Raw genomic sequence first — 27,003 nt, 5'->3', positions numbered from 1 at the left:
AAAATGGCAGATCCCCGGCGTGGAGAGACAATCAATGTGTGATCCAGTCGTCAGCAGATTGGTGATTAAATCCGACAGATGACGAGCGCTCCTCTTGACTTGAAATATGCATGAGCTTCTGATTGGATTCAAGATCATTTTCGCGGCGTGAAATCAAGCCAGGCAGGAAATAAAATACGGTGCGGCGGAATAAGCTTTGAATGTAATTGGTCGCATTAGGACTTAATGAAGTGACTTATTTCCTTATCACTTCAAATGTGCTCCTTCAAACACTCTGTCTCTAAGAACGTGGGAGTTGAACTTTAGGGACAAGTCCTCAAGTTTAATGTGAAAGCGAAAGATTATGGACTTATTAAAAGTGCAAAGTTTTATATTTGTGGAAAATATTGGACACAATGTGTTGTCAAGCTTATGAGATGTGTAAGCCACTCTGACACTATTGTTCTTTTTCTAAATGTTTTTATTTTATTTTTTATAAATGGCTGTGATGATAATGTAAATGACAGATTTCTAATCACTGCTGTGTTGGAATTCTTATTAATATTGATACGGTTGTTGATATTATTCATTTTTGTTTGACTACTTTTGGATTGTTTTGTGTCATGTTTGTGTGTCTTCTTAATTGCTATTCTGAATGGAATTGTATTATAATTGTGTATTATTTTGTTGGACTGATTAATAAAGAATAATAATAATAAAAGTGTAAAAATTAGAGATGTCCGATAATGGCTTTTTTTTTTTATTGTCCAACTCTTAATTACCGATTCCGATATCAACCGATACCGATATATACAGTCCTGGAATTAACACATTATTATGCCTAATTTTGTTGTGATGCCCCGCTGGATGCATTAAACAATGTAACAAGGTTTTCCAAAATAAGTTAACTACAGTAAAACAAGAAAACGCTGCCTTGAAGATATGCTCTTAACCTGAAACAAAAATAAAAGTGTACCACAAAAGTGAGCCTAATTTAATTGTATTTTTTTTTACATTTGAAACAATTTTTACAAAAGTAAAAGTAAGTTACCCTCTGTAAAACGCTAAATTAAATTAAATTAGTATGTTTTTTTAAAGGTGTAAAAAAAAGTGAACTACAGTAAAACAAGAAAATGCTGCCTTAAAAATATGCTCTTAACTTGAAACAAAAAAAAAGTGAGCCTAATTTTATTTTATTTTTTTACATTCAAAACCATTTTTACAAATGTAAAAATAAGTTGCCCACTGTAAAACGGTAAATTAAATTAAATGACGTAAGCGCGACTCACAAATATTTTAAACTGCTTCTTTAAGCGTGAAACATGATTTGAAAGTGAGACTCACTAAACTTTGTATAAATTAGTTTTTTTTTTGTTTTTTTTTAAAGGTGTAAAAATAAGTGAACTACAGTAAAACAAGAAAACACTGCCTTGAAGATATGCTCTTAACTTAAAATAATTTTCAATGGAACATATAAAATGTTGGTGTTTACTTGAGTCATATTGCAGTCTACACGTATCTCTTATGTGTGACTGCCATCTACTGGTCACACTTATCATTACACCATGTACCAAATAAAATAGCTTTGAGGTCGGTAAGCACAATCAAAATGATTCCGTACATTAGGTTATAAGGCGCACTGTCGAGTTTTGACAAAATGAAAGGATTTTAATTGCGCCTTATAGTCCGAAAAATACGGTAGCTTGAAGCAGAAGTTCTGGGGCATTTTCTGCCGCCTATTACCTTCTCATAGTTGGTGAACCCCCCCATGACGGCGGGGTCCACAATGCCGTTGAGCAGCATGGAAAGGGGGTTGATGGGAAGGTTGGGGTCGCTGAGATGCTTCTGCACCATGCTGCTGATCTTGTCGTTGGCCAGCTGCATGGTCTCCATGGCGTTCTCCAGGGGGCTGATCTCATCCTGTGCAGCAGAGTGGGAACATTCACGTGCTGTTATGAGAGGGCGAGCTCGGTACCCTTGACCTGGACAAATAATAAATAATGTAGAGGCGAGCCGCCGTGAATCGTGTCCTCCTGGGGCCACCTCACATAAACCTGCATCTGTCAACAGGAGACGGATCACGCGTCGGTGCGGGAGAATTTCAATTTCCCGAGACCGACAAAATACGATTCTCGGAAATGCCGTCATTAATTCCGTACGCTTAAACTCTTGAGCATACGTGGAGGAAAATGTAAGATTTAGTAGTGGCTTGAAGAGGAAAAAAGAAAAAGAAGTGACGCTACACTGCAAAAACTGATATCTAAGTAAGATGAAATATCTCAAATAAGGGTGATATATGCTTGTTTTCTGTCTGATAAGATAATTCTTCTCATTAAGCAGATTTTATGTTAGAGTGTTTTACTTGTTTTAAGTGTTTTGGTCCTAAATGATCTCAGTAAGATATTACAGCTTGTTGCTGACATTTGATGACCTATATTGAGTAAAACATGCTTGAAACTAGAATATCAACTGTTGCAAAGCTGTGTCATCAACACTCACAAGTATAAAACTACTTTTTTAAAGTAATAATTTCTTATTTCAAGCATGAAAAAAAAAATCATGACTTTGACACAATTGTGTCTCATAATTAAAACAGATGACAGCCAAATGGACTTTGCTGTTTTATTTTCAAAAAAACAATAGAAAATACGTACTCGTATAGTAGTACAGTTGGCACAGTACAGCAAACTGACAATTAATATTTAAACATTTAACATTTCAAAATATTTTGAACAGATGAATTCTTCTAAAATACGATAAAAAAAATTTTGGCCGGGGGCCGGGCCGTATATATGCGCACTAATGGACTGAAAGAGCACGCACTTGGCGCGATGATGTCATGTTATCCATGGAAAAATGCATTTTTAGACAATATGATTTGCCTGAGCGGCTAGTACACTGCAAAAAGTCAGTGTTCAAAAACAAGAAAAAAAATACAAAAATGAGCGGTATTTTATTTGAACTAAGCAAAATTATCTGCCAATAGAACAAGAAAATTCGGCTTGTCAAGACTTTCCAAAACAAGTAAAATGAGCTAACCTCAATGAACCCCAAAATACCTTAAAATAAGTATATTCTCACTAATAACAAGTGCACTTTTCTTGGTAGGAAAAAAAAAGAGACGTTTTTGCTAAATATGTTGAAAAATATTCTTAAATGAAGTAAATGCTAGTGCCATTATCTTGACATAATGATATGCGCTCGGCATTACATTTCTTGAAACCAGAAAACTTGCACTAAAACTAATTTATTGTTCTTAATGGAAAGGCAACAAGGCAACCGCTTGTTACTCTCGGGGTCTCCTAGCCGCTCAGGCAAATCATATTGTCTAAAAATGCATTTTTCCATGGATAACATGACATCATCGCGCCAAGTGCGTGCTCCTTCAGTCCATTAGTGCGCATATATACAGCCCGGCCCCCGACCAAAACATTTTTAATTGTAATTTTCAAGAATTCATCTGAATGTGCATGAACTATTTCTGTTCAAAATTGTTAGAAATGTCACATGTTAAATGTTTAAATATTAATGCATCTTAATTAGATTTCAGTTTTTGCAGTGTAGACCATGAGAGTAACAAGATGTTGCCTTGTTGCCTTTCCATTAAGAACAATAAACTAGTTTTTAGTATAAGTTTGCTGGTTTCAAGAAATGTAATGCCGAGCGCATATCATTATGTCAAAATAATGGCACTAGCATTTACTTCATTTAAGAATATTTTTCAACATATTGAGCAAAAAGGTCTCTTTTTTTTCTACCAAGAAAAGTGCACTTGTTATTAGTGAGAATATACTTATTTTAAGGTATTTTGGGGTTCATTGAAGTTAGCTAATTTTACTTGTTTTGGAAAGTCTTGACAAGCCAAATTTTCTTGTTCTATTGGCAGATCATTTTGCTTAGTTCAAATAAAATACCCCTCATTTTAGTATTTTTTTTTCTTCTTTTTGAACACTGACTTTTTGCAGTGTACACTGCAAAAACTGAAATCTAAGGAAGACTAAATATCTCAAATAAGGGTGATATTTGCTTATTTTCTGTCTGATAAGATAATTATTCTCACTTAGCAGATTTTATGTTAGAGTGTTTTACTTGTTTTAAGTGTTTTGGTCCTAAATGATCTCAGTAAGATATTACAGCTTGTAGCTGAGATTTGATGACCTATATTGAGTAAAACATGCTTGAAACTAGAATATCAACTGTTGCAAAGCTGTGTCATCAACACTCACAAGTATAAAACTACTTTTTTAAAGTAATAATTTCTTATTTCAAGCATGAAAAAAAAAAATCATGACTTTGACACAATTGTGTCTCATAATTAAAACAGATGACAGCCAAATGGACTTTGCTGTTTTATTTTCAATGACATAATAGAAAATACGTACTCATATAGAAGTACACATGTTATTAGTGAGAATATACTTATTTTAAGGTATTTTTGGGTTCATTGAAGTTAGCTAATTTTACTTGTTTTGGAAAGTCTTGACAAGCCAAATTTTCTTGTTCGATTGGCAGATAATTTTGCTTAGTTCAAATAAAATACCCCTCATTTTATTATTTTTTTCCCCCTGTTTTTGAACACTGACTATTTGCAGTGTGTGCACTAATTGACTGAAAGAGCACGCACTTGGCGCGATGATGTCATGTTATCGATGGAAAAATGCATTTTTAGACAATATGATTTGCCTGAGCGGCTAGGACAGGGGTCGGCAACCCAAAATGTTGAAAGAGCCATATTGGACCAAAAATACAAAAACAAATCTGTCTGGAGCCGCAACAAATTAAAAGCCATATTACATACAGATAGTGTGTCATGAGATATAAATTGAATTAATATGACTTAAAGGAAACTAAATGAGCTCAAATATAGCTACAAATGAGGCATAATTATGCAATATGTACATATAGCTAGCCTAAATAGCATGTTAGCATCGATTAACTCGCAGTCATGCACTGACCAAATATGTCTGATTAGCACTCCACACAAGTCAATAACATCAACAAAACTCACCTTTGTGGATTCATGCACAACGCTAAAAGTTTGGTGGACAAAATGAGAAAGAAAAAGAAGTGGCATAAAACACGTCCTCGAAAGTCGCAGAAAGATATACATGTAAACAAACTAAGGTGAGTTCAAGGACCGCCAAAATTAGTAGGACAAAACGGCGCTCGCCAAATACTCGAATCAGTGAAGCATGTTTAATATAAACAGTGTGTTTTATAACAATTAGGGAGGTTTGTGTCATGTTTGTCCTCCTACAGAAACCATATTAAAACAAAAAATATATTTTTTTCCCCTCAACTTTTTCTATTTTTCATACTTTTTTGAAAAAGCTCCAGAGAGCCACTAGGGCGGCGCTAAAGAGCCGCATGCGGCTCTAGAGCCGCGGGTTGCCGACCCCTGGGCTAGGAGACCAGAGAGTAACAAGCGGTTGCCTTGTTGCCTTTCCATTAAGAACAATACATTAGTTTTAGTATAAGTTTGCTGGTTTCAAGAAATGTAATGCCGAGCGCATATCATTATGTCAAAATAATGCCACTAGCATTGAAGAATATTTTTCAACATATTGAGCAAAAAGGTCTCTTTTTTTTCCTACCAAGAAAAGTGCACTTGTTATTAGTGAGAATATACTTATTTTAAGGTATTTTCGGGTTCATTGAAGTTAGCTAATTAGGGCCCGCATGGCCCATTGTATAAGGACTCCCAAAGGGAGTCCTTATGCAATGGGACATAAGGACCTATTGTATTTGTAAGGTTTTATTATTCTTTATTCTTCCGCAACTTTGCGCTGTAATTTGACGCCCTTAACATGCTTCAAAACTCACCAAATTTGACGCACACATAAAAAAACGCGAACAAAACTCTTTGGTAAAAAAACCTAACCCCAAAACTGCGCTCTAGCGCCCCCTAGAAAGAAAACTGCCTATAACTCCCAGTACGATTGTTGTAGAGACATGAAACAAAAACCTCTATGTAGGTCTCACTTAGACCTACTTTTCATTAATTCATTTCCTCGGGCAAAAATCAACAGGAAGTTGGCAATTCCCCCTTCAAGACAAAAAAGTACTAAAAACAGTAACTTTTGCCTTTTTGAGCTGTAATTTGACCCCCTTAACACGCTTCAAAACTCACCAAACTGAACGCACACATCAGGACTGGCACAAATTGCGATCTAATAAAAAACCTAACCCCAAATTTAAAAATTGCGCTCTAGAGCAATTTTTGAATAAAACACAGAAAAAACTGCTCCTCGGAAGAAAAAAATGACAAAAGTGCCTGTAACTCCCACTGGGAAGGTCGGAGAGACATGAAACATTATGTAGGTCTCACTTAGACCTACATTTCATAAATTGACAACCCCCAGCAAAAATCAACAGGAAGTTTGCTATTCCCCCTTCAAAACAAATTTTTTGTAAAAACCGGTCACCTTCCTTCAAAATCTATCTCCTCTGAGTGCGTTTGTCGTTTCGGCTTCAAACTAACACAGGAGAGATTGAACCCTTGTGTATAAAAGTATAGAACAGCGTTTTTCTAACTGCTCCGGTTTTGATTTTATGACCCTTTTTTAAGATGGCTGCTTAAAAGCACGAAGCTCCAGCGTGCCCACACAATGCAGACAAGGTAGGTACACTAGACAAAAGTATTGGGACACTTATGACTACCACCGGACAAAAGTATTGGGACACTTAGGACGACAACTGGACAAAAGTTTTGGGACACTTGGGACTACAACTTGACAAAAGTATTGGGAAATTTAGGACTACCACTGAACAAAAGTATTGGGACATTTACACCGAAAACTGGACAAAAGTATTGGGACACTTGGGACTAAAACTTGACAAAAGTATTGGGACACTTGGGACTACAACTGGACAAAAGTATTGGGACACTTGGGACTACCACTTGACAAAAGTATTGGGACACTTAGGACTACAACTTGACAAAAGTATTGGGAAATTTAGGACTAAAACTGTAAATAAGTATTGGGACACTTAGGACTAGCACCTGCCAAATACGCGGGCCCGACCAATGCTGCTTGCAGCTTTAATTTTACTTGTTTTGGAAAGTCTTGACAAGCCAAATTTTCTTGTTATATTGGCAGATCATTTTGCTTAGTTCAAGTAAAATACCCCTCTTTTTTGTATTTTTTTTTCTTGTTTTTGAACACCGACTTTTTGCAGTGTAGGAGGCGGAAAGGAGGTCCAACTTGATAAAAAGCATTGTCACATGGAGGGATTCAGCCCGCTGCATCTCCGCTCAGTCATTAAGCGTTAAGTAGAGGCTCTGACCTGCGGGACATGGCCTCTCCACGGCTCATCTGGAGGGCAAGCTGCTCCTGACAGTTTGTTCCAGACACGCCCGCAGCGGCGAGCCTCTGCTCGGAATTAGCGAGGCGGCAGAGGGTGGCGCTCCGTGACATGGACTTGGGGGTTTGGGGGGCAGACGGATCAAACCTTGGCGGTGTAATTGTTGATGATGTAGCGAGCAGACGGAGCATTAGGGAAAAGCGAGCGGCCAAGCTGGACGTGGCTGTGGGCTTTATTTTGGAGTCCACAGTGGGAAGTAAATGCTGGCTGAAAAGACTACAGTTACTAATATACTGGCCTGAGCGTGAAACAGTTACTAATATACTGGCCTGGGCGTGTTTATTCACTCAACTGCAGAGGAGATCAGGCATTTTTATAACAACATGAAATGAAATACTAAACCCAAAACCAACCCCAACAGAATACAATGATTTGCAAATCCTTTTCAACTTATATTCAATTAAATAGACTGCAAAGACAAGATATTTAATGTTCCAACTGGTAAACTTTGTTATTTTTCGCAAATATTAGCTCATTTGAAATTTGATGCCTGCTACATGTTTCAAAAGAGATTTGAAACCATCCGTTTCAATACATGCGTAATCTGTTGAATCGCTTAAACCGCTGAAATCTGACTCTGAATCCGAGCTAATGTCGCTATAGCTTGCTGTTCTTTCCGCCATGTTTGTTTGTGTTGGCTTCACTATGTGACGTCACAGGAAAATGGACGGGTGGTTAAAATCAGGCACTTTGAAGCTTTTTTTGTAAAACGCATGCTTACCTTAGCTAAAGCTAAATATTACTCAAATCTCATCCGCCTCAACAAAAACGACCCTAAATTTTTGTTTAGTACAGTAGCATCGCTAACCCAACAAGGGACTCCTCCCAATAGCTCCACCCACTCGGCAGATGACTTTATGAATTTCTTTAATAAGAAAATTGAACTCATTAGAAAGGAGATTAAAGACAACGCATCCCAGCTACAACTGGGTTCTATTAACACAGATACAAATGTATCTACGACGGATACTGAAATACAAAATAGTCTCTCTCTTTTTGATTAAATAACATTAGAGGAACTATTACGGCGTGTAAGTGGGATAAAACAAACAACATGTTTACTTGACCCACTTCCCGGGAAACTTATCAAGGAGCTTTTTGTATTATTAGGTCCATCAGTGCTAAATATTATAAACTTATCACTTTCCTCTGGCACTGTTCCCCTAGCATTCAAGAAAGCGGTTATTCATCCTCTGCTCAAAAGACCTAACCTTGATCCTGACCTCATGGTAAACTACCGACCGGTGTCCCACCTTCCCTTTATTTCGAAAATCCTTGAAAAAATTGTCGCACAGCAGCTAAATGAACACTTAGTGTCTAACAATCTCTGTGAACCTTTTCAATCCGGTTTCAGGGCAAATCACTCTACGGAGACACATATCATATAAGAGCTGGCACGAGTGGCAAAAAAGACTGAGAAAGTTGAGGAACGCTCATCAAACACTTATTTGGAACATCCCACAGGTGAACAGGCTACCTGGGAACAGGTGGGTGCCATGATTGGGTATAAAATCAGCTTTCATGAAATGCTCAGTTATTCACAAACGAGGGTCACCACTTTGTGAACAAATGCGTGCGCAAATTGTCGAACAGTTTAAGAGCAACATTTCTCAACGAGCTACTGCAAGGAATTTAGGGATTTCACCATCTACGGTCCGTAATATCATCAAAAGGTTCGGAGAATCTGGAGAAATCACTGCACGTAAGCGATGATATTACTGGACCTTCGATCCCTCAGTCGGTACTGCATCAGAAGGCGACATCAGTGTGTAAAGGATATCACCACACGGGCTCAGGAACACTTCAGAAAACCACTGTCAGTAACTACAGTTCGTCGCTACATCTGTAAGTGCAAGTAAAAGCGAGGGGTGTGTATTGTAGCGTCCCAGAAGAGTTAGTGTTGCAAGCAACGTTCCCTCTAAGGTGCGCGCCTGCGCAATTGCGCAGCGCTCACGCGTCCTCTGTGCACAGCAAATTAAAGGAAATCAAAACTCCCATCTGAACTTTAAACAAAATAAACACATTACAATTTATTCTGTATGATTTTGCAATGCAACTCTGTGAGTGACAAGTGACAACAAGAGTGGCCCCAATGAATAAAACAATCTATGTCAACACAGTTCCATTATCGTCTGTCGAGACACTTTACGGACAGGAATTCCATCAATCACTTTATTGAGCAAAACTGTTTTTAACCACACCAAAAACATGAGTAAAAAAAACTTTTATCTATAAAAACTGGTAAATTTCCTGCCATACAAACCAGGCTTAAACCAACTTTGTCATCCGTCGTTTAAACAGAAGCCGCTTGCTCTGTCTCACCTGCACCAACACACGCACTCATGGCACTTAGCCAGTGTTGCGTTTATGGCCACACAAAAAGTCGGACAACCCCAACGCCACACAAAGTGTAAATGCCAGGTTGTAACACTCGGACTCCTCAATCAGATGTGTGCTTTTTTTACTGCCATTTATTAAGAATGTTAATCTAAGGATATTATTCATGAAATATTGTCACTAGATTTCATAAATGCTAACAAAAAGATGTATTTTACAGACAGAACGTTACAGGAACTAAATGTAATCTCTGAAAGGGGTAACATTTCTTTTAAAGGCAGGACCCGCAGTCAGACATACAATACTAGCACATAGGTCATGAAAAACATGTTTTTTTTGTTATTGTCTTGTACGAGGGCAAAATCACTTATATCAGAAAATTATTTTAATAAAACATTAAAATTGTTATGATGTCAGGTTTGGGACAGGTGTGACGCTGGTGTGGCCACAGTGTGCACGTCTGATGTTGCTCACATGTGCTCCACTGAATGCTCAGGGAGTTAGAAAAATTAGAGGGAACATTGGTTGCAAAGGGTTCTGGGTATTTGTTCTGTTGTGTTTGTATTGTGTTACGGTGCGGATGTTCTCCCGAAATGTGTTTGTCATTCTTGTTTGGTGTGGGTTCACAGTGTGGCGCATATTTTTAACAGTGTTAAAGTTGTTTGTACGGCCACCCTCAGTGTGACCTGTATGGCTGTTGACCATTCACTTGTGTGTGTGAAAAGCTGTAGATATTATGTGAATGGGCCGGCATGCAAAGGAAGTGCCTTTATTGTTTATTGGCGCTCTGTACTTCTCCCTACGTTACGTACAGCGGCGTTTTAAAAAGTCATACATTTTACTTTTTGAAACCGATACTGATAATTTCCGAACCGATACCGTTCATTTCCGATATTACATTTTAAAGCATTTATCGGCCGATAATATCGGCAGTCTGATATTATCGGACATCTCTAATTATTATTTTACCACAATCAGGCTCAGAACCAAATAACCGTGATAAACGAGGGTTTACTAAAATTGCAAAACATGGAAACAATTAATTCAGATTTTTTTTGTAACTGTTCCTAACAAAAAATATCTCAATGTGAAGGTGAACCTGTGCAGGAAATGCTGATTAGACAACTGTCCTGAAAAAAAAAAATGTATATATTTGTGCTGATTATGTATAATACTTAAAGGGTTTGAGTTTAGGTTTGGGGTATTAGCATACTTGCCAACCTTGAGACCTCCGATTTCGGGAGGTGGGGGGAGGGGGGGAGGGGTGGGCGTGGTCGGGGTGGGACGGGGGCGTGGTTGGGGGCGTGGCTAAAAGGGGAGGAGTATATTTACAGCTAGAATTCACCAAGTCAAGTATTTCATATATATATGGATAATATATATATATATATATATATATATATATATATATATATATATATATATATATATATATATATATATATATACAGTATATATAAGAAATACTTGACGTTCAGTGAATTCTAGCTATATATATATATATATATATATATATATATATATATATATATATATATATATATATATATATATAAAATAAATACTTGAATTTCAGTGTTCATTTATTTACACATATACACACACATAACACTCATCTACTCATTGTTGAGTTAAGGGTTGAATTGTCCATCCTTGTTCTATTCTCTGTCACTATTTTTCTAACCATGCTGAACACCCTCTCTGATGATGCATTGCTGTGTGGCACGCACAAAAGTGCTTTCATCAAATGCACTAGATGGCAGTATTGTCTTGTTTAAGAGTGTCACAACATTGCTGTTTACGGCAGACGAACTGCTTTACGGTAGATGAAAAACGTGACTGCTGTTGTGTATTGATGCCGCGCTGGGAGGACGTTAATGAAACTGCCTAACAATAAACCCACATAAGAAACCAAGAACTCGCACTCCATCATTCTACAGTTATAACGTGATTGGGCAGGTATGCTGTTTAAATTGTGGGTTAATACTCAAATAAAATATTTGTTATTATGGACCTGAGTCCGCCTGAATTTCGGGAGAAAATTTGTCCCGGGAGGTTTTCGGGAGAGGCGCTGAATTTCGGGAGTCTCCCGGAAAATCCGGGAGGGTTGGCAAGTATGGGTATTAGTTAGTTATGCTGATTAAAGGGTTATGCTACTGCTTATTGAAAGGGTTATTTGGGTATTGGACTCCACTCTCGTTCGATAGGAAGCAGCCACTTTTTTTTTAATGTTTGTGATGCGTCGCGATGCTCGCCCGGCCACAAGCTTTAAAAAAAAAAAAAGCGTCCCTGGCTGAATCGATGCCGGACGGCGAGAGAAACGTGTCCAGTCACCGGGTTCGCAGAGCGCCATCAATACTGAACCGTCTATAGCGCTTAAGCGGACAAATCGCATCGATTCGCCCGGCTGGAGATCTTCATCCGATTAGGAGGCCCACCTTGTTTGGTACTCACCGTGCAGACTGACTTGACTTCGAACCAGCGAAGGATGCCTGGCAGCTTGTAGGCCGTGGAGTACGTGGTCCTCTCGATCCACATGTTCTGTACATAAACAACAATGCTGGGATTGTAAATGAACAGCTGGAGGAGGAAGATGATGCATAATAAATGTAGTAGAGCTCAAATTTGAAATGATTGTATAAGTGCTCTATATCAGGCGTGTCCAAAGTGCGGCCAGCGGGCCATTTTGCGGCTCATAGATCCTTTTTTAATCCAACTCTTTTTATTGACATTTTCAAATAGACAGAAAAAAGTGGAAGTCGAAACAGTACAATTTTAAAGTCAATAAATTCTTCACACCCTTTCCCTTAAAACCCAAACCTATCACCCACCCTCCCACCCCACTCAGGTCAAACCAACAAGGGACATATGGCACAAACACACAACAAAAACAGACACATTCACACACACACACACACACATACGAGGCTAGAGACAGACAGAGGCTGAAAGGAGAGAGAAAAGGAGAAAATAATAATAATAATAATAATAAATAAAAGGGAGATTATTCCTCATCTGCGTCTGGGCATAAGTCAAGAGAGTTGACATACAGCAAGAAACTCATAAATATTTTTTTAATGGCCCACAGCACAATCGTTAGCATTGTAATATTAGCATGCTACTCTTTTTTTGTGTGATAATTTTGCAATTACACACCTTCAGCGTCAAATATTTTGTCACTTGACGAATGATACCTGTAAGCATGCTAACATTAGCATGCTATTTTATATATATATTTTTGCTAATTTTGCAATTAAACACCCTCAGCGTCAAATATTTTGTCACTTGACGAATGATACCTGTAAGCATGCTAACGTTAGCATGCTGGCTTATATATATATTTTTTTGCTAATTTTGCAATTACACACCCTCAGCGTCAAATATTTTGTCACTTGACGAATGATACCTGCAAGCATACTAACGTTAGCCTGCTAGCTTATATATTTTTTTTTTGCAAATTTTGCAATTACACACCCTCAGCGTCAAATATTTTGTCACTTGACAAATACCTGTAAGCATGCTAACGTTAGCATGCTATTATATATATATATATTCTTTGCTAATTTTGCAATTAAACACCCTCAGCGTCAAATATTTTGTCACTTGAATAATGATACCTGTAAGCATGCTAACGTTAGCATGCTAGCTTATATATCTTTTTGCTAATTTTGCAATTAAACACCCTCAGCGTCAAATATTTTGTCACTTGATGAATGATACCTGTAAGCATGCTAACGTTAGCATGCTGGCTTATATATATATTTTTTTGCTAATTTTGCAATTACACACCCTCAGCGTCAAATATTTTGTCACTTGACGAATGATACCTGTAAGCATGCTAACGTTAGCATGCTAGCTTTTTTTTTTTTTTTTTTTAACTAATTTTGTTGGTATACACCTCGGCTATATTTTGGCACTTTATGCGTGCTAACGTTTAACACTTTTTCAGCTACACATCTCAGAGTAATATAATTTGGTACTTGACGCATGTTCGCATGCTAACAGTAGCATGCTATTTTTTTTAAATATAATTTAACAGCTATAGACCTCAGTGTCATATATTTTGGTATTTGACGCATATTACAGTTAACATTTAAGCATGATAACAGTAGCATGCTAGCTTTTTTCAATAATTTACCAGGTGTACACCTCAATGTCATATATTTTGGTATTTCACTAATGCTAATTGTAAGCATGTTAGCATAGTACTTTTAGCATTCTAGCTTTTTTAGCTCAAATTTTTTGTTACTTGACACTATCTAGCCAGCGTGCTAACTATTAGCATTTCTTTTCAGCTTTGGCTCTTTAGCATTCACAGGAAATTAAGACCAAAATTGCATTTTCTAATTCTTTGCAAAAAGTCCAAATTTTGTACTGGTTTTGAAGGTGAAACCTACCAAAATGGCCCCAGTATCCTTTGATACGTTAGTGTGTGGCCTTTAATAGAAAAAGTTTGCGCTCCCCTGATCTTAATACTTGACCCTCAGCGTCAAAAATGTTGTCACTTGACGAATGATACCTGTAAGCATGCTAACGTTAGCATGCTAGCTTGTTTTTTTGGGTTTGTTTTTTTTTGACTAATTTTCTGGGTATACACCTCGGCCATATTTTGGCACTTTTTAAGCATGCTAACGTTAAACACTTTTTCAGGTACACATCTCAGAGTAATATATTTTGGTACTTGACACATGTTAAAGTTTGCATGTTTGCAAGCTAACAGTAGAATGCTATTTAAAAAAAAATAAAATTTAACAGCTATACAACTCAATGTTATATATTTTGGTATTTGAAAAATACCGTATTTTTCGGACTATAAGTCACAGTTTTTTTCATAGTTTGGCCGGGGGTGCGACTTATACTCAGGAGCGACTTATGTGTGAAATTATTAACACATTACTGTAACATATCAAATAATATTATTTATCTCATTCACGTAAGAGACTAGACGTATAAGATTTCATGGGATTTAGCGATTAGGAGTGACAGATTGTTTGGTAAACGTATAGCATGTTCTATATGTTATAGTTATTTGAATGACTCTTACCATAATATGTTACGTTAACATACCAGGCACGTTCTCAGTTGGTTATTTATGCCTCATATAACGTACACTTATTCAGCCTGTTGTTCACTATTCTTTATTTATTTTAAATTGCCTTTCAAATGTCTATTATTGGTGTTGGGTTTTATCAAATACATTTCCCCCCAAAAATGCGACTTATACTCCAGTGCGACTTATATATGCTTTTTTCCTTCTTTATTATGCATTTTCGGCCGGTGCAACTTATACTCCGGAGCGACTTATACTCCGAAAAATACGGTACTACAGTTAACATTTAAGCATGATAACAGTAGCATGCTAGCTTTTTTCGAGAATTTACCAGGTATACACCTCAATGTCATATATTTTGATATTTTACTAATACTAACTGTAAGCATGTTATTTTTAGCATGTTAGCATAGTACTGTTAGCAGTGACGTGCAGTCACTAGAGGCAGGTGAGGCGGGGCCTCACCTGCCATCATGGAAAGAAAAAAAATTTAAAAAGAAAATTTTTTTATTAAATTGTTATATGTATCAAGTGATTATACTATAAAGTTATTTTCCATTTAACTTCACCAGTTTTAGATTAGTTTTATTCAAAATCGCTGAATTTTCACATTTGCCGTTCAAATACTGAGAAGAGACGGTGCGGTGAACAGCAGCCAGTTGAGGCACGTCACTCAGTTGTGCCTCACCATGGATTGCGGACTCGGCTAACTGCTGGCCTGCTGTGCAGTGAGACCGTATTGCTATATGAATTATATTATACATTTCCATAGTTTAGTTAGCTGAGGTATATAATGTACAGTGTATTTTGTCAACAACTGTATGTGTGTAAAGTATTTATTGTGCTGAGCAATCATAAAAAGGCTGCAAAAGACGCACTGGCTGAGGCTCGCCTCCTGCACCCCCGCCGTAGAATTTTTATATCAACTAAAGCCCACACTTAAACTTTCCACGTGCAAGATTGAATCTATTTAAAAAAGTTATTTCATAAGAAGCCAAAAAGTGCAAAAACAATAATGTTCGTGTTGGAGGAGTTGTGAATGACTGCAGGGCCACAACATTAAATACACCTGCAGACTGCAGGTGTACCTAATTCACAACTCCTCCAACACGAACATTATTGTTTTTGCACTTTTTGGCTTCTTACTAAATAACTTTTGTAACCTATTTTCATGGGCTTTCCTCTTTGTGATGTTAAGTTCCTGTTATGCGCTGTTATACAGTATATGCCTTGAGCTCTTATTTTGAAGGCGCTAAGAGCGGAAGTGACGACACGTTGCGTTTTTAAACATAACCCGTTAACTGCTGCCAATCAAATGGTGAATAAGATACTCTTTAGGGTTCATATGTTTGTAAATCTGACTGTGATGAAGTCAGTGCCTCACCAGCCATCAACCTCACCGCACGTCACTGACTGTTAGCATTCTCGCTTTTTTAGCTCATATTTCTTGTTACTTGACACTATCTAGCCAGCGTGCTAACTATTAGCATTTCTTTTCAGTTTTGGCTCTCTGGCATTCAGAAGAAATTACGACTTTTTTTGATTGATTGATTGATTGAGACTTGTATTAGTAGATTGCACAGTATAGGACATATTCCGTACAATTGACCACTAAATGGTAACACCCCAATAAGTTTTTCAACTTGTTTAAGTCGGGGTCCACGTTAATCAATTCATGGTGTAACCAAAATTGCGTTTTCTAATTCTTTGCAAAAAGTCCACATTTTGTACTGGTTTTGAAGGTGAAACATACCAAAATGCATCCTTTGATTCGTCAGTGTGTGGCCTTTAATGGAAAAAGTTTGGGCATCCCTGATCTTAATAAAGCATTTCAAAATATAGACTTTATTACATACTGCAAATTACATTTTGTGGAGTTTATTAAAAAAAAAAAAAACTTATTAGGAGGTTGCCTACAGCCACAGCTGCTAATGCTGACCCGGAGGCTGCAGTGAATTGAATAGAGGTGTTGTTTGGCTAATAAAACCTACTGTACTGTCTCAAAGAAAATATCACGCTGCACTTACCGCAAACTCGTTGTCCGGGTCCTTCTCGCCTTTCCTCACCGGCCTGGAATACTGGAATTTATGGACTTCATTTACCGTGTAGAAGCTGAAGGGAGAGAGAAGGAACAGAGGCAGAGTAAATTAAAAGCGTTATGGCCGGCGCGAGTCGTGGTGATTTCGAAAAGGTTGACCGATTTGGCTCCTGGCCGTGTTGTCGTCACACACCCCCCCGTGCCCCGACTTGCCCTGCTGGTGCTGGTTTTGCTCGGGTGTATGGAGTGGCCTTGCACACGAGCAATGGGTTTTAGGTAAATATGGGTACCATTCACATTTCAATGGATACGGTATTCCGGTGCCTGGGAATCCATACCGGTACTCAACAGTACCAATTTTGTGTGTGTTGATAAATATAATAATAGTTCATGATGAGTTGGCGACTTATCCAGGGTGTACCCTGCCTTCTGCCCGAATGCAGCTGAGATAGGCTCCAGCGACCCCCCCGTACTCCCGAAAGGGACAAGCGGTAGAAAATGGATGGATGGATGATCAAATCAAATTAAAAAAAAAAGACCTGGTTATGATAACTGCTGTCCAGTTGTTATATCTTGTTTTATTATCTCATTTCTGAGTGTCATTAGCTAAGACATTAGATAGTTTGTTGGCTAGTCAGTTCAGTCTTTGCTTTGTCGTCTTATGTTGCGCCCAAAAAGTGTTAATACTGTAAGTATTGTACCCTATTTCCCGGGCTATACACCGCTACTTTTTTCTGGAGATGTCCGATAATGGCTTTTTTGCCGATATCCGATATTGTCCAACTCTTAATTACCGATATATACAGTTGTGAAATTAACACATTATTATGCCTAATTTTGTTGTGATGCCCCGCTGGATGCATTAAACAATGTAACAAGGTTTTCCAAAATAAATCAACTCAAGTTATGGAAAAAAAAAATGCCAACATGGCACTGCCATATTTATTATTGAAGTCACAAAGTGCTTTTTTTTTTTTTTAAACATGCCTCAAAACAGCAGCTTGGATTTTGGTACATGCTGCGGGGGGTGTATATTGTAGCGTCCCGGAAGAGTTAGTGCTACAAGGGTTTCTGGGTATTTGTTCTGTTGTGTTTATGTTGTGTTACGGTGCGGATGTTCTCCCGAAATGTGTTTGTCATTCTTGTTTGGTGTGGGTTCACAGTGTGGCGCATATTTGTAACAGTGTTAAAGTTGTTTATACGGGCATCCTCAGTGTGACCTGTATGGCTGTTGACCAAGTATGTCTTGCATTCACTTGTGTGTGTGAAAAGCCGTAGATATTATGTGATTGGTCCGGCACGCAAAGGCAGTGCCTTTAAGGCGCTCTGTACTTCTCCCTACGTCCGTGTACACAGCGGCGTTTTAAAAAGTCATACATTTTACTTTTTCAAACCGATACCGATAATTTCCGATATCACATTTTAAAGCATTTATCAGCCTATATTTGTAAGTTTTACAATGTAACAAACAATTCATACTCCCTAAAGGACAAAGACCACGCTCAGTAACCTCTCCAATAGGCTACTACTGTATGCCGTGTTACAGGCATTGTCTTTTGTAAAAGTTGTGAATGAACACAGGCAGGGGTGTAAATATTTTATGCTTCAATGTGTACACCCTGCGGCAAAATAAAACTGGTCAAAAAATGTGGTAGGTGCAGCTTACATACAGTACAGGCCAAAAGTTTGGACACACCTTCTCCTCATTCAATGCGTTTTCTATATTTTCATGACTATTTACATTGTAGATTGTCACTGAAGGCATCAAAACTATGAATGAACACATGTGGAGTTATGTACTTAACAAAAAAATAGGTGAAATAACTGAAAACATGTTTTATATTCTAGTTTCTTCAAAATAGCCACAATTTGCTCTGATTACTACGGAGCCCCGAAACGGACATGGGGGAATTTTTTTTTAAATAATTGTTATTTATTAATTAATTTTTTTTAGACATGCACACGAGAAACTTTTTATAAAGTTATAAAAAAATATTTTTTTTTTATAATTTTTATTTTTTTTAGACATGTATCTCATGCGCACGAAAAAATTCAAAAAAAATATTATAAAAAATAAATTTATTTTTATTTTTTTTAGACATGTATCGTGTGCACAAGAAACGTTCTCGTGTGCACGAAAAAAGTTTACATGAAAAATAAATATTTTATTAAAAAATTACACATTTTTGTAATTTCTTTTTATAACTTTATAAAAAGTTTCTCATGCGTACGAGATAATTTCTCGTGCGCACCAGATACATGTCTAAAAAAATTAAATAAAAAAAATTAAAAATTAAAAAATTAAAAATTCCCCCATGTCCCTTTCGGGGCTCTGTAGATTACTGCTTTGCACACTCTTGTCATTCTCTCGACGAGCTTCAAGCACACCTGTAAAGTGAAAACCATTTCAGGTGACTACCTCTTGAAGCTCACCCGGAAAATACGGTATTTTAGAAATATAGTTTTTAAAGTTAAGGGTTTTTGTGATTTCTGATCTTTTGTGAGGGCACCAAAGGGAGTTTTGTCTGTGTGCGTGTGTTGGCAGTGTAGTGCATACAGCACAGTGAGGCTTGTTGTTGTTTTAGCTTGTTAATAAAGAGATTTAGGGTTCAAAATGTACAAACCTTCACTAAAATATAGACTTTTGTCAAGGCTCCACTCGGGATGGTCTCCTGCTGGCCCCACTATGGACTGGACTCTCACTATTAAGTTAGATCCACTGTGGACTGGACTCTCACACTATTATGTTAGATCCACTATGGACTGGATTCTCACATTATTACGTTAGATCCACTATGGACTGGACTCTCACAATATTATGCTAGATCCACTATGGACTGGACTCTCACTATTATGTTAGATCTACTATGGACTGGACTCTCTCACTATTATGTTAGATCCACTATGGACTGGACTCTCACAATATTATGCTAGATCCACTATGGACTGGACTCTCACTAATATGTTAGATCTACTATGGACTGGACTCTCTCACTATTATGTTAGATCCACTATGGACTGGACTCTCACACTATTATGTTAGATCCACTATGGACTGGACTCTCACAATATTATGCTAGATCCACTATGGACTGGACTCTCACTATTATGTTAGATCCACTATGGACTGGACTCTCACACTATTATGTTAGATCCACTATGGACTGGACTCTCACACTATTATGTTAGATCCACTATGGACTGGACTCTCACTATTATGTTAGATCCACTATGGACTGGACTCTCACAATATTATGTTAGATCCACTATGGACTGGACTCTCACAATATTATGCTAGATCCACTATGGACTGGACTCTCACTATTATGTTAGATCTACTATGGACTGGACTCTCTCACTATTATGTTAGATCCACTATGGACTGGACTCTCACACTATTATGTTAGATCCACTATGGACTGGACTCTCACAATATTATGCTAGATCCACTATGGACTGGACTCTCACTATTATGTTAGATCCACTATGGACTGGACTCTCACACTATTATGTTAGATCCACTATGGACTGGACTCTCACACTATTATGTTAGATCCACTATGGACTGGACTCTCACTATTATGTTAGATCCATTATGGACTGGACTCTCACAATATTATGTTAGATCCACTATGGACTGGACTCTCACACTATTATGTTAGATCCACTATGGACTGGACTCTCACACTATTATGTTAGATCCACTATGGACTGGACTCTCACACTATTATGTTAGATCCACTATGGACTGGACTCTCTCACTATTATGTTAGATCCACTATGGACTGGACTCTCACACTATTATGTTAGATCCACTATGGACTGGACTCTCACACTATTATATTAGATCCACTATGGACTGGACTCTCACAATATTATGTTAGATCCACTATGGACTGGACTCTCACACTATTATGTTAGATCCACCATGGACTGGACTCTCATACTATTATGTTAGATCCACTATGGACTGAACTCTCACACTATTATGTTAGATCCACTATGGACTGGACTCTCACAATATTATGTTAGATCCACTATGGACTGGACTCTCACACTATTATGTTAGATCCACTATGGACTGGACTCTCACACTATTATGTTAGATCCACTATGGACTGGACTCTCACAATATTATGTTAGATCCACTATGGACTGGACTCTCACACTATTATGTTAGATCCACTATGGACTGAACTCTCACACTATTATGTTAGATCCACTATGGACTGGACTCTCACACTATTATGTTAGATCCACTATGGACTGGACTCTCACACTATTATGCTAGATCCACTATGGACTGGACTCTCACAATATTATGTTCGATCCACTATGGACTGGACTCTCACACTATTATGTTAGATCCACTATGGACTGGCCTCTCACAATATTATGTTAGATCCACTATGGACTGGACTCTCACACTATTATGTTAGATCCACTATGGACTGGACTCTCACACGATTATGTTAGATCCACTATGGACTGGACTCTCACAATATTATGCTAGATCCACTATGGACTGGACTCTCACTATTATGTTAGATCCACTATGGACTGGACTCTCACACTATTATGTTAGATCCACTATGGACTGGACTCTCACTATTAAGTTAGATCCACTATGGACTGGACTCTCACACTATTATGTTAGATCTACTATGGACTGGACTCTCACAATATTATGTTAGATCCACTATGGACTGGACTCTCACACTATTATGTTAGATCCACTATGGACTGGACTCTCACAATATTATGTTAGATCCACTATGGACTGGACTCTCACACTATTATGTTAGATCCACTATGGACTGGACTCTCTCACTATTAAGTTAGATCCACTATGGACTGGACTCTCACACTATTATGTTAGATCCACTATGGACTGGACTCTCACACTATTATGTTAGATCCACTATGGACTGGACTCTCACACTATTATGTTAGATCTACTATGGACTGGACTCTCACAATATTATGTTAGATCCACTATGGACTGGACTCTCACAATATTATGTTAGATCCACTATGGACTGGACTCTCTCACTATTAAGTTAGATCCACTATGGACTGGACTCTCACACTATTATGTTAGATCCACTATGGACTGGACTCTCACACTATTATGTTAGATCCACTATGGACTGGACTCTCACACTATTATGTTAGATCCACTATGGACTGGACTCTCACAATATTATGCTAGATCCACTATGGACTGGACTCTCACTATTATGTTAGATCCACTATGTACTGGACTCTCACACTATCATGTTAGATCCACTATGGACTGGACTCTCACAATATTATGTTAGATCCACTATGGACTGGACTCTCACACTATTATGTTAGATCCACTATGAACTGGACTCTCACAATATTATGTTAGATCCACTATGGACTGGACTCTCACACTATTATGTTAGATCCACTATGGACTGGACTCTCACAATATTATGTTAGATCCACTATGGACTGGACTCTCACACTATTATGTTAGATCCACTATGAACTGGACTCTCACAATATTATGTTTGATCCACTATGGACTGGACTCTCACACTATTATGTTAGATCCACTATGGACTGGACTCTCACACTATTATGTTAGATCCAGTATGGACTGGACTCTCACAATATTATGTTAGATCCACTATGGACTGGACTCTCACACTATTATGTTAGATCCACTATGGACTGGACTCTCACACGATTATGTTAGATCCACTATGGACTGGACTCTCACAATATTATGCTAGATCCACTATGGACTGGACTCTCACTATTATGTTAGATCCACTATGGACTGGACTCTCACAATATTATGCTAGATCCACTATGGACTGGACTCTCACTATTATGTTAGATCCACTATGGACTGGACTCTCACACTATTATGTTAGATCCACTATGGACTGGACTCTCACTATTATGTTAGATCCACTATGGACTGGACTCTCACAATATTATGTTAGATCCACTATGGACTGGACTCTCACACTATTATGTTAGATCCACTATAGACTGGACTCTCACAATATTATGTTAGATCCACTATGGACTGGACTCTCACAATATTATGTTAGATCCACTATGGACTGGACTCTCACAATATTATGTTAGATCCACTATGGACTGGACTCTCACAATATTATGTTAGATCCACTATGGACTGGACTCTCTCACTATTATGTTAGATCCACTATGGACTGGACTCTCACACTATTATGTTAGATCCACTATGGACTGGACTCTCCCACTATTATGTTAGATCCACTATGGACTGGACTCTCTCACTATTAAGTTAGATCCACTATGGACTGGACTCTCACTATTATGTTAGATCCACTATGGACTGGACTCTCACACTATTATGTTAGATCCACTATGGACTGGACTCTCACAATATTATGCTAGATCCACTATGGACTGGACTCTCACAATATTATGTTAGATCCACTATGGACTGGACTCTCACACTATTATGTTAGATCCACTATGGACAGGACTCTCACAATATTATGTTAGATCCACTATGGACTGGACTCTCACAATATTATGTTAGATCCACTATGGACTGGACTCTCACAATATTATGCTAGATCCACTATGGACTGGACTCTCACTATTATGTTAGATCTACTATGGACTGGACTCTCTCACTATTATGTTAGATCCACTATGGACTGGACTCTCACAATATTATGCTAGATCCACTATGGACTGGACTCTCACTAATATGTTAGATCTACTATGGACTGGACTCTCTCACTATTATGTTAGATCCACTATGGACTGGACTCTCACACTATTATGTTAGATCCACTATGGACTGGACTCTCACAATATTATGCTAGATCCACTATGGACTGGACTCTCACTATTATGTTAGATCCACTATGGACTGGACTCTCACACTATTATGTTAGATCCACTATGGACTGGACTCTCACACTATTATGTTAGATCCACTATGGACTGGACTCTCACTATTATGTTAGATCCACTATGGACTGGACTCTCACAATATTATGTTAGATCCACTATGGACTGGACTCTCACAATATTATGCTAGTTCCACTATGGACTGGACTCTCACTATTATGTTAGATCTACTATGGACTGGACTCTCTCACTATTATGTTAGATCCACTATGGACTGGACTCTCACACTATTATGTTAGATCCACTATGGACTGGACTCTCACAATATTATGCTAGATCCACTATGGACTGGACTCTCACTATTATGTTAGATCGACTATGGACTGGACTCTCACACTATTATGTTAGATCCACTATGGACTGGACTCTCACACTATTATGTTAGATCCACTATGGACTGGACTCTCACTATTATGTTAGATCCATTATGGACTGGACTCTCACAATATTATGTTAGATCCACTATGGACTGGACTCTCACACTATTATGTTAGATCCACTATGGACTGGACTCTCACACTATTATGTTAGATCCACTATGGACTGGACTCTCACACTATTATGTTAGATCCACTATGGACTGGACTCTCTCACTATTATGTTAGATCCACTATGGACTGGACTCTCACACTATTATGTTAGATCCACTATGGACTGGACTCTCACACTATTATATTAGATCCACTATGGACTGAACTCTCACAATATTATGTTAGATCCACTATGGACTGGACTCTCACACTATTATGTTAGATCCACCATGGACTGGACTCTCATACTATTATGTTAGATCCACTATGGACTGAACTCTCACACTATTATGTTAGATCCACTATGGACTGGACTCTCACAATATTATGTTAGATCCACTATGGACTGGACTCTCACACTATTATGTTAGATCCACTATGGACTGGACTCTCACACTATTATGTTAGATCCACTATGGACTGGACTCTCACAATATTATGTTAGATCCACTATGGACTGGACTCTCACACTATTATGTTAGATCCACTATGGACTGAACTCTCACACTATTATGTTAGATCCACTATGGACTGGACTCTCACACTATTATGTTAGATCCACTATGGACTGGACTCTCACACTATTATGCTAGATCCACTATGGACTGGACTCTCACAATATTATGTTCGATCCACTATGGACTGGACTCTCACACTATTATGTTAGATCCACTATGGACTGGCCTCTCACAATATTATGTTAGATCCACTATGGACTGGACTCTCACACTATTATGTTAGATCCACTATGGACTGGACTCTCACACGATTATGTTAGATCCACTATGGACTGGACTCTCACAATATTATGCTAGATCCACTATGGACTGGACTCTCACTATTATGTTAGATCCACTATGGACTGGACTCTCACACTATTATGTTAGATCCACTATGGACTGGACTCTCACTATTAAGTTAGATCCACTATGGACTGGACTCTCACACTATTATGTTAGATCTACTATGGACTGGACTCTCACAATATTATGTTAGATCCACTATGGACTGGACTCTCACACTATTATGTTAGATCCACTATGGACTGGACTCTCACAATATTATGTTAGATCCACTATGGACTGGACTCTCTCACTATTAAGTTAGATCCACTATGGACTGGACTCTCACACTATTATGTTAGATCCACTATGGACTGGACTCTCACACTATTATGTTAGATCCACTATGGACTGGACTCTCACACTATTATGTGAGATCCACTATGGACTGGACTCTCACAATATTATGCTAGATCCACTATGGACTGGACTCTCACTATTATGTTAGATCCACTATGTACTGGACTCTCACACTATCATGTTAGATCCACTATGGACTGGACTCTCACAATATTATGTTAGATCCACTATGGACTGGACTCTCACACTATTATGTTAGATCCACTATGAACTGGACTCTCACAATATTATGTTAGATCCACTATGGACTGGACTCTCACACTATTATGTTAGATCCACTATGGACTGGACTCTCACAATATTATGTTTGATCCACTATGGACTGGACTCTCACACTATTATGTTAGATCCACTATGGACTGGACTCTCACACTATTATGTTAGATCCAGTATGGACTGGACTCTCACAATATTATGTTAGATCCACTATGGACTGGACTCTCACACTATTATGTTAGATCCACTATGGACTGGACTCTCACACGATTATGTTAGATCCACTATGGACTGGACTCTCACAATATTATGCTAGATCCACTATGGACTGGACTCTCACTATTATGTTAGATCCACTACGGACTGGACTCTCACAATATTATGCTAGATCCACTATGGACTGGACTCTCACTATTATGTTAGATCCACTATGGACTGGACTCTCACACTATTATGTTAGATCCACTATGGACTGGACTCTCACTATTATGTTAGATCCACTATGGACTGGACTCTCACAATATTATGTTAGATCCACTATGGACTGGACTCTCACACTATTATGTTAGATCCACTATAGACTGGACTCTCACAATATTATGTTAGATCCACTATGGACTGGACTCTCACAATATTATGTTAGATCCACTATGGACTGGACTCTCACAATATTATGTTAGATCCACTATGGACTGGACTCTCACAATATTATGTTAGATCCACTATGGACTGGACTCTCTCACTATTATGTTAGATCCACTATGGACTGGACTCTCACACTATTATGTTAGATCCACTATGGACTGGACTCTCCCACTATTATGTTAGATCCACTATGGACTGGACTCTCTCACTATTAAGTTAGATCCACTATGGACTGGACTCTCACTATTATGTTAGATCCACTATGGACTGGACTCTCACACTATTATGTTAGATCCACTATGGACTGGACTCTCACAATATTATGCTAGATCCACTATGGACTGGACTCTCACAATATTATGTTAGATCCACTATGGACTGGACTCTCACACTATTATGTTAGATCCACTATGGACAGGACTCTCACAATATTATGTTAGATCCACTATGGACTGGACTCTCACAATATTATGTTAGATCCACTATGGACTGGACTCTCACACTATTATGTTAGATCCACTATGGACAGGACTCTCACAATATTATGCTAGATCCACTATGGACTGGACTCTCACAATATTATGTTAGATCCACTATGGACTGGACTCTCACACTATTATGTTAGATCCACTATGGACAGGACTCTCACAATATTATGTTAGATCCACTATGGACTGGACTCTCACACTA

The 27,003-nt window shown here is 38.1% G+C and overlaps 1 protein-coding gene across 1 annotated transcript in view; it reads right to left on the bottom strand.

Moving 5' to 3' along the window:
• Window positions 1–27,003, bottom strand: part of dock1 (dedicator of cytokinesis 1) — a 533,069-nt gene that overhangs the window by 35,195 nt on the left and 470,871 nt on the right. The window contains exons 43-45 of the mRNA XM_061931733.1: window positions 16,759–16,843; window positions 12,136–12,222; window positions 1,723–1,899 (exon numbers count right to left, since the gene is read on the bottom strand). Coding sequence (XP_061787717.1) covers window positions 1,723–1,899; window positions 12,136–12,222; window positions 16,759–16,843 — 349 coding nt within the window. The remainder of the gene's footprint in view (window positions 1–1,722; window positions 1,900–12,135; window positions 12,223–16,758; window positions 16,844–27,003) is intronic.

The sequence above is a fragment of the Nerophis lumbriciformis genome, linkage group LG39 (genome assembly GCF_033978685.3).
Source record: "Nerophis lumbriciformis linkage group LG39, RoL_Nlum_v2.1, whole genome shotgun sequence".
NCBI classification, from domain to species: domain Eukaryota; kingdom Metazoa; phylum Chordata; class Actinopteri; order Syngnathiformes; family Syngnathidae; genus Nerophis; species Nerophis lumbriciformis.
This window is presented reverse-complemented; position numbering and strand designations above follow the sequence as displayed.